Genomic DNA, 10,345 nt, shown 5'->3' with positions numbered 1-10,345 from the left:
ATACACACACACACACACACACACACACACACATACACACACACATACACACACACACACACACACACACACACAAAAAAAAGCCCAAGCAGTGAGACCAAATCTTACCCTTCCAGATTGATAGTGATGTTTGCACTTCCTTCACCCATGTCGTTCTTGGCAATGACTTTGTACTGACCACCATCATCTTTGGTAAAATTCTGAAGACAGCACAGAAAAACATATATGTATATAGTCACTCAATCAACACGTATAGGCTAGTCAATATTTGTGAGGCATCTTGGTGAAATCAGGCGCTCGTCAAAATAAGGAAATTGAAGACACGGGCACTTTTCCTCCAGTTTGGAAATTTTCGTCGAATATTTGTTTCTTGGCTCAGCATCACCAAATGAATTTTTAATGTTACTGAAAAACGATGATTAATTGCACAAAATATGTACGTTTTCAGTTTTCAAGGACTCCCAAAGTATAAAAGTTTCCAAACTTTGGCGGCCATTTTCTTGCAAATTTTACCTAATAAAACAGGCTACTCACATTTCCTTTTATCGCAAAAAATCTCTAGTTCTATTCAAGATAGATGGGTTTTCCTTTCTTCAAAAGCAAGATGAATGAACAAACTTTACAACGATACCAATAACTCCTTATGACCAAAAATTGACGAGCGCCTAATTCCACCCCCTTGTGACATATTTTAAACAGTTTATTGACAGTCATCAGTCAGTGAGGAGAAGAGGTTCTCCATAGAAAACATAGCCCATAGCTTTGACCCTTTTGAGATATCTCTTCCAACAACTTGACACACTCACCAAAATTTCTAGCTTGATGAGATATTCATTTCCATTTTGCGTGATCGTTGGCTTTATCCTGGGGCTGGTGGGCAGAGCGGCTGTTCCTTTGAACCACGTGATGTCTGGCTTAGGGTTGGCTGTGCACCGACACTCGATGACGATGTTCTTGCCACTCGGGTCTTGAGCAACTTTCGGCTTCTCCTTGAAGGTCGGAGCAATACCACCTGGGGGCTTTCCTGGCTTTTCTCCGCCTGCACAGAAGACAACGAGGAAGTGTTAAGGAAAGTTTTAGTTTTAGTAAGAGTTTTACGACACTTGCAACACAATAAGGTCATATAAGTGCCGAAGATTAGAGGTGTTACAAGAGAGGTAAAAGATCAAGGGGAAGACCACGTGAAACCTGGAGAAGAATCACAGAGATTGAAGTACAGAAAAGTGGGAAGACATGGAATAACATCAAGAGGCTAGCCTAGGACAGAGAAATGTGGAAAGTGCATGGTCAAAATATGACTCTCGATGTTTCCCGCAAAATGTCTTCTAGTTTCACAACTGTTCCCATTATCTTCAAGATGGAAGGAACAAAATCCACTTATCCTTCTGCGTCAGTTTTCTACAAGTGATGCGACTGACTCATCTTGGAAGTTGAGAGTGAGAGTGATGCGACTGACTCACCTTGGAAGTTGAGAGTGATGTGACTCACCTTGGAAGTTGAGAGTGATGTGACCGACTCACCTTGGAAGTTGAGAGTGAGGTGACTGACCTTGGAAGTTGAGAGTGATGTGACTGACTCACCTAGGAAGTTGAGAGTAATGTGACTGACTCACCTTGGAAGTTGAGAGTGATGTGACTGACTCACCTAGGAAGTTGAGAGTGATGTGACTCACCTTGGAAGTTGAGAGTGATGTGACTGACTCACCTAGGAAGTTGAGAGTGATGTGACTGACTCACTTTGGAAGTTGAGAGTGATGTGACTGACTCACTTTGGAAGTTGTGAGTGAGAGTGATGTGACTGACTCACTTTGGAAGTTGAGAGTGATGTGACCGACTCACCTTGATAGTTGAGAGTGATGTGACTGACTCACCTTGGAAGTTGAGAGTGATGTGACTGACTCACCTTGGAAGTTGAGAGTGATGTGACCGACTCACCTTGATAGTTGAGAGTGATGTGACTGACTCACCTTGGAAATTGAGAGTGATGTTGGCGTTCGACTCTCCGAGATCGTTGGCTGCTGTACACTTGTATGTGCCTGCGTCTTCTGTTTTAGGGTCCTGGGAGCAGAGAAACAAAACTGTCAGTTGCTTGCTGGTTTTTAGAATCTGATTTCATAAGTTTTGACAGGTCTCAATCTTATTGCTTTGCACTCACTTGGCGCTATAATGCACCGGAGAAAATTATCCGTCCCGGTCACCTGGCGAGGTTCTGCACCAGGCCCAAGAAGTCTGATGCAGTCGCCGTCTCCTGGCTGGGTGACCAGATGGGGTATTTTGTACTGCTGGCTGTGTGACTGCAAAGTGTTAATGTCATGCTTGATACAGTGGAGCATTTGTTTTGTTTTATTAAGATTTAGTAAGATTATGGCACTTGCAAAACAAATAAGTTATTTGAGTGCCAAAGTTTAGAGAGGTTACTAGAGAGTAACATACAAAGAGGAGAAGGAGGAGAGATAAGGATGATAGATGTTTGAAAAGAAAAGAAAGATAAAACCAAACCAGAGCACTTGCCAATCACCTGTGTATTGCAGTTATCACTTTTTGAAAGAAGTATGATCAATCTCAGTTTAATCTAAAAAAAAAGACACAACAGCCCAAGAACAGCCCAGATTTGACGAGCATCTCCAAGTTATCGAACGGGAAACAGCAAGGGACTCAATCACAAAAATAAATTAATTCTTTGAACAAGAGATTTACACAGTTATGTTTCATTACACTTTGTGAAGGGGTGCTATTCTTCAACAAAGAAAGTACAGTGGTGTCCGCTTGACTTGAAATCTGCGGAACCACCAGATTTTCTTCGAATGAACTGAGTATTCCGTTCAGAGAGATTTTCTTCGAATGAACTGAGTATTCCGTTCAGAGAGATTTTCTTCGAATGAACTGAGTATTCCGTTCAGAGAGATTTTCTTCGAAAGAACTGAGTATTCCGTTCAGAGAGATTTTCTTCGAATGAACTGAGTATTCCGTTCAGAGAGATTTTCTTCGAATGAACTGAGTATTCCGCTCAGAGAGGTTTTCTTCGAATGAACTGAGCATTCTGTTCAGAGAGGTTTTCTTCGAATGAACTGAGCATTCTGTTCAGAGAGGTTTTCTTCGAATGAACTGAGCATTCTGTTCAGAGAGGTTGCTCAGATTGAAAAAAAAAACAGGTTTTTCTTTTTCTTTCAGTTTTTGACCGTTTTCTGGCTTGACCGTGTCCAGTTGCCTACACACACAGCCAGGCCCTTATTAGTAAACAAGAGCGCAATCTCAAGACATGAAATATTCTATAACTATTTATGTTCTGACTTGAAAATGAAAAAAATAAGCAGCTTAATCCCATCCCTACACCTGGGGTCATTTTGTACCCCAGGGGTTGTATTCTTCACATTTTAGAATACTTCTAGTGCGAAGATCTCTTTAAAACTTTCAGCATTTCTCAAAAAATCGTAGGGATCGGATTAACGAGTAAATTTCCTTTTAGGAAAGTGGTGGCACAGAGTTCCACATGTCGTATGGATACGATATTAAAACATAACTTACGGATAGGGTTACATAATGTTTAATGTTCTTCCTCTAAACCCGTACCCTGATCTGTAAGATGACGGTATAGAGGTCAGCGCCGCCAGGGTCTCTCTGCATGGTGATGGAGAAACGTCCACCATCGCCGATCTCCGTCGTGTCGCGGAACCATCGGATCTGAGGCGCTGGCTTGGCCTCCAGTAGACACGTCATCAGCAGCAGGTTCTGTTGTTGCTTGATGGTGGGCTTCTGCGTGAAGTGAGGGGCTTTGCCGTCACTCCTGTGGGGAGAAATAGATCAAGACACAGTGAGGAGCTTTGCCGTCACTCCTGTGGGGAGAAATAGATCAAGACACAGTGAGGGGCTTTTCCGTCACTCCTGTGGGGAGAAATAGATCAAGACATTCGTCACCTATCTGGGTTTTTTTTCTTTTTTTTTTTTTTTTGGCGAGTGCTTTACGGCACTTGCAACTGCATAAGGTCATATGAGCGTGTAGGACACATTAACACTTTGTCATTTCTGCACCAGGCCTGAGAAGTTTGTTGCAGTCACTCTCCTGGCTGGGTGACCAGATGGGGTATTTTGTACTGCTGGCTGAGTGACTACAAAGTGTTAAACATTTTCAGATGGTACGAAATTTTGAATTTTGCCTGGGTGGCGGCCGAAGACCACTCTTATCGATTTTAGACCACCAAGGGATCTTTAACGTGTACAACTTGCACACGGGACACCTATCTGTTTAATAGGAAAGAAGGAACAAACCACAACAGAGCACACGAAAACATTTATACAGCACATAGTCTACACATCTCAAGAGCAGAGGGAGAGACAGTGTGAGTGTAATAAAGTTCAGTCTTCCATGAAAGCCACAGCTAAGAATTCAGACAAAAAAGTATAAAAATATGTTCTCACAAATGAAATGGGTCACTCCTTAAAAAATGTCCTCTGCAATTGTTGTGTAGTGATATAGATGTCATCATCAGCTTTTTTTTATCAAGTCTTGTTGTATTTCTAAACAGAAATTCTTTCAGTAATAATAATAATAATAATAAATGACATTTATATCAGTACAATCTTTGCTCAGACTTTGTGTGCACAAGATATGTAATTCTTCAAAATCAGTATCCTAACGGCAATATGTGAGCATCATTACATGTCCTATTGAGGACATTTTTTAAGTCTGAAATTAGGACGGCCCCTATCTACCACTGTACCCGATCTTTTAAAAAGTCATTTTTATTGCGGAGGAAACAAGTTATGAAAAGAAGAAAAGAATAAGGTGTGAATCATTGAGTTCATAGGATGTGCATATTATCTGCATCCATGATCCAGCTGTAAAGTTGGACAGTCATAAAAAGATTCCCCTGCCAAAAATAACCCGAGAAACCTAATCAGAGTTTGAACCTGAACGTACTGTTTACTAGACTATCCACCCTAGATCTCTACAGGAATAGAATCCTGATCACAATAACTTGGGCACAGCAGTAGAGGGAGAAAACCACACAAGGGCACACACCAATCACCAACACGAAAACAGAGAACAATAAAGCTGAACATGACTTAAAATTAAAAACATTTATTCAGTTGAGCTGAACATGATTTATTTAACAAACACTTACTGTGGTTTTTTACTGCCTGGATAAATCCATCAGATGAACATCGTAGGGCAAGGGGGAGGAATACAAACAAGATTTTAGACATGTTCGATAACATCATTATGTCACTATACTCATTGTACAGAAATGGTTCACAAAACCAACTGCTTTTAGCCATAAGATAAAATTTGTGATTTTGAGACATTAATGATAAAAAAAAGGTGTTCATTTTGTAATTGACAGCATGCAAGATCTGAGAGTTCATCTCGAAAACTCAAAAAAGAAAAAGAGGGACATGAGCAAAAATGCAAGAACCTTCAATAAATTGTTATCAATTAGAAAGTTTACGACTAACTACAGACATAATTCCTATATTTGAAAAATACTATTTGCTACATTTCTCTTTCCACAGTAAACAAGTACAATAAAACCTGTTGAGAAGTGTTTCATTTCTTTACAGAATTAAAAATCACAACGAAAGTTTGTTTTAAGCTTACCACTGTTTCCATGAGCCTTAAGGACCTGACACAAAGCCACATTTGATTTGGCAAAGTTGACATTTGGCCATTAACACATGATAACATTAGCAGCTTAACTTATTTCAAGATATCTAGGGGCTTACGTGATAAAATCTGAAACAGTATTATTTACAAAAAAATGCAGAACACTTGAATTCTGATCCTATTACAAAATTCTTTTTCTTTTTTAAACCCAAAACTAACGTTCATTCTGACTATTGTTTTGTTCAGGTATCGTTTTATAAAATCTAAATGAAAGCATCAAACGAATTTAGATGTTGTTACAATCCATCCTTTTGCTCGGGAAGATTTTAATTTGTAATAAATTTTTGCAGTCCAGTGCTACTAGAAAACAGACCTATCCTCATCTTTGTACAGACCTGGCCTGACTCTCGGTGACTGAGGTCCTTAAGTTTTAAAAATTAGAAATCATAAAATTAGAAATGATAAAATTAGAAATCATACAAATTCCTTATCTTGCAGTATATATACATCATCAGGTTTCCAAAGACACCATATTCGAAATACAACCCCATTATCTAATGTTAACCCCCCAAAAAACCCAAACGAAGTATCAAAAAACAAAACGAAACAAAGAAAAATGTTTCCTGTTGCATCTGAGGACATAAATATCAGGAGTCATGGTATAAAATTTAGAGCATAATGTTTTTGTTTCTAAGCTACGCGAAGAAATGAAAGGCAGGATAATGAAGCATAATGTGCAACATTCTTCAAAGAAATAGAAAAACCATGCTGCAGTAGCAAAATGAAATATTCCACACAAAAAAACAAAAAAAAAGAAAACAGACATGCTGTCCACACTTAATTAGTGTCAGATGATGACAACAACAACAACAACGACAACAACAACAACAACAACAACCACGACAATTTGTGCACAAACTGTACAATATTGTACCACGCACACATAAGGCATCTGAACATAATATTTATCAATAAACAACTGTGCTTTTCTTCATAGCCTGGTCAAAACAAAGGTAGTCCCCCCCCCCTCCACCTCTGAAAGAACGTTGCGGCCCAAACTTCCACACACAGAGACAATATCCCTTTGGACCGCAGAAATAGAGGAAAAATTACAATTTAGCATTAACCAAATAAAAAGTAAAGTTGTTCCCGCATCTGATCCGGACATTGGGGATTGCATTGTTAGTGAGACAACTTTCTCGGCCTTCGGCATAGTGTGGTAGGGTGGCCAGTTCCTTTCCACGCCGCCTTTACTTCCGCAACTCAAAGTCAGGTACCCATTACTGCTGGGTGGGCCGGAGGGGGTGAAAAAATCCTTGTCTGAACCGAGGCTCAAACCCAGACTTTCTGCTTCAGAGACGAGCGCACTAACCGCTCCACCACCACACCCTCATTAACCAAATATGTAACTGTAAATGTTTTACACCCCATCCATCCAATTTAGATCATTTAGAAGGCAAGCAGCTCCAACCATTGACAACCTGAGATGAGAGAAGATTCACAGCCCCAACAGAAAGACAGAGATTCTTGATAAAACTTTCTTCCCACATGGGATTCTATCTCATTTCTTCTGCGTTGAATCGCAAAGTGCCTTATCATTATACGCTTACTTCAAGAGCTGGTATTGACTGATCGAGGACGGAGGTATTAATTTATTAACAACAGCAACAGCCACAAGAACAACAACTACAACAACAACAACAACAGCAACAACAATGTGAGTTGTATACACCATCACAAATGTATGTGACAAAAAGTAAATTTTTTATTTTAATTACGTTTGTTTAGGTTCCCCTCTCACTCCCGTCTCCTCGAGGAACCTGCACTTAGCCTCACCTTCAAAGTTGAGCGTGATGGTTGCGGTGGCCTCACCGAGAGCGTTCTTGGCCACCGCCCTGTACTCCCCTCCATCCTGCAGCGTCACCTGCGAAATCTCCATAGACAGGAGGTGAACGTGGCCATCCGACCTCATATTGGTGAGGATACGACCTCCGGACGCCACAGGCCTCCCATTCAACATCCACATTACCGTCGGGGCTGGGTCAGCCGTGAGCTGACATTCTAGAATTATCTTGCCGCCCGCCTGACGTATGGCAGGCTTTTGCACAAAGACCGGGCGGGACCCTTGTTGAGGTACCATGCCTTGCTGCATATGCAAGATCATGGTGCCTAGAACACGTTAGATATGAGACAACGAGAAGAGGTTACATGTACACGAATCATTCACAAATCAAACACAGTTTCACAAAACTGGACTACTTTCAGAATCTTCTATTGATCAATTTCTAAACAGCTAAGATTGTTAGGTAAATCATAAACTACAAAATGAAGAAATCATAAGTGTGTTAGTGCTAACACTTGTGACAAGAACAGAAAGACCAGCAGGCTATCTAGTCTCTATTCTACGATGTAAATCAAACAGACAAACCGCAGACACACGTCCAAAGTACGACTTGCTCATCATTAATCCGAAAGCAAAGTAAAGAAAAGTAAAACAAATTGTCAGGCACACAAATGTATCACCACCAACAGTGACACTCACATAAACATGTCACAGAGATTGGATTAATGTACTCCTCTAAAAAGCTGCACACAAATCAGTCCAATACATTTTGTCCATTTCAAACAAATGTGAGGCATGCTAACAAAATGAGTTACTTCTCGCTATCCATGAATGGAGATATCAGCCAAAAATCAACACAAGGGTCATATATTTGTAGATGCTAAACCAGTGCCATTCTCTTCAAGTTTAATGTGTCTTTTATCAATTCAAACTAATAAATTGTAAAAATTCAACCTATAAATTTGATGTATCTATTTCCATCGGGCTAAAATCTGAGAAGTAACTCATTCTGTCAGCACACCTCACAAATTAAAAAAAACAAGCTGCAGCACAATGTCACAGACTGAAAGTCTGCACTTTGTATGCAATGTCCCAAGTTAAAGTTTGCCATTAATTTGAAGATCTCCATTCATCTTGCTCTACTCCAGGAAGTTACTAGCATAGATCAAATGGTGAAAGAAGTGAACTGAAAGAAATCTTCTCCACATTATCTTCGTCCCAAAGTTTCAAGAGTATAGTGTTGAATCTATAGAACCCTCTGTGGACAAAATGTTTTGTGGACTGATTAATCAAAACTAGTTTGTTTGTTGGTTTTTTTCTTGTTGTTTTGTTTTTTCTAAAATAAAAAGTATGCGCAAAAGCTGAAAACAAAATCTGCAACAAAACTTGGTGCAAGAATGAAAATTTGTGAGACAAGCAAAGACTACGAAATAGTGCAGTAAAGTGAGGCAGGAGGTTCTGCTGATTTCGCTTTGCTTTAGATGACACCAAAAGGACACAGAAATATACCCCATCAATTTGCCCATGAATGAATGATATCTAATCAGCTTCCAATGTTCTATCCAACATGGCCAGGGGATTAAGAAAAAGCCTCCCAAAAAATTTTTAACCACAGCCCACTCTAAAGAAAGTCAATCAAAAATTGAACATTTCATTGCAAGTTTACACCATATATTATTTTCAAGTTTCTATTTTCCAATCAAATACAGAAGAAATTTATAAGATCTACACCAATATGATTTTCCATACCTTTTGTAGGGAAAAACACCATTGTCTTCATAAAGCAAAACGGAATGAGTACCACACTACGAAGATAAAAACTTGTTTAACGTCAAACGCACTGCTCTCGTTTTAGTTCTAGTAAGAGTTTTATGGCACTTGCAACGCAATAGGTGATACAAGCGCCAAAGATTTAGGTGTTACAAAAGAGTGATGATATATTCAGAAAAGAAGGAAGAAAGAGATATTATTAAATGCATTGCTGTTCCCTTCACAATAGCAACCTGAAAACCTCACTGCCTCAAGCCTCAGAGTTGTTGAAAAGCACAGTGGTGCAGCGAGGAGAAATCTATAAGAGCTCGAGTAGAGAAAAGAAGCCAAAGACAGATAAGTCTATCACAACAAGTGTTGTACGCACTGTCAAAGTTGAGCCTGATGGTGGCGTTGCTTTCTCCGAGCTGGTTCTTGGCCGTGACCTTGTAGTTGCCAGCGTCTTGTGCTGCCACGTTGTCAATCTCCAGTACCAAGAAGTATGTTTTGGCGTCCCTCGGCTCGGAGCGAATCTTGAATCTGCCTGTTGAGTCAAGACGCAGGGATTTGAAAACTTCCAGAAAACTTTGTCGAAGAACTAAGAAGCACAACTAGAATCTTGTAAAGACTTTGAGAACATGTAGGGTTCTTCAATAATTTCAAACTTGTTAACCATAAAACTTAGGACAGAGAGGGGAAACTTCTAGCTTAAAACAGCAAAAAGTTTAGATTAAAAATAATCATTATACTCAGATATCATTATACTCAGACAATAAAGTAAAAAACTGAGAGATGAAATGAACTTATTTGCCTATTTGAAAACTTATCAGACAAAATTTGCATTACAAATGAAGATCACTGCTAATTCATTAATGTGCTCTGTAGTCTGTGGTCTGTAGTCTGTGGTCTGTGGTCTGTGGTCTGTAGTCTGTGGTCTGTAGTCTGTGGTCTGTAGTCTATAGTCTTTAGTCTATGGTCTGTAGTCTGTAGTCTGTAGTCTGTGGTCTGTAGTCTGTGGTCTGTAGTCTGTGGTCTGTGGTCTGTAGTCTGTGCTCTGTAGTCTGTGGTCTGTGCCCCCGCTCTTTCCATGACGCGGCATCTATCCGGAGACGTCTCCGTGGGTGGTTGGCGGGTGCTCTTGTGTGGTTTTCT

General features: G+C 39.9%; 1 protein-coding gene across 1 annotated transcript in view; it reads right to left on the bottom strand.

Annotated features, from left to right (window-relative positions):
- The window catches only part of LOC101852563 (twitchin), a gene marked incomplete in the record, with an annotated part of 226,069 nt that overhangs the window by 145,065 nt on the left and 70,659 nt on the right, over positions 1-10,345 (bottom strand). Inside the window, 7 exon segments of the mRNA XM_013086125.2 lie at positions 109-200; positions 807-1,039; positions 1,967-2,057; positions 3,570-3,783; positions 5,123-5,138; positions 7,438-7,770; positions 9,582-9,737. Coding sequence (XP_012941579.1) covers positions 109-200; positions 807-1,039; positions 1,967-2,057; positions 3,570-3,783; positions 5,123-5,138; positions 7,438-7,770; positions 9,582-9,737 — 1,135 coding nt within the window.

The sequence above is a fragment of the Aplysia californica genome, unplaced genomic scaffold (genome assembly GCF_000002075.1).
Source record: "Aplysia californica isolate F4 #8 unplaced genomic scaffold, AplCal3.0 scaffold00437, whole genome shotgun sequence".
Classification (NCBI taxonomy): domain Eukaryota; kingdom Metazoa; phylum Mollusca; class Gastropoda; order Aplysiida; family Aplysiidae; genus Aplysia; species Aplysia californica.
This window is presented reverse-complemented; position numbering and strand designations above follow the sequence as displayed.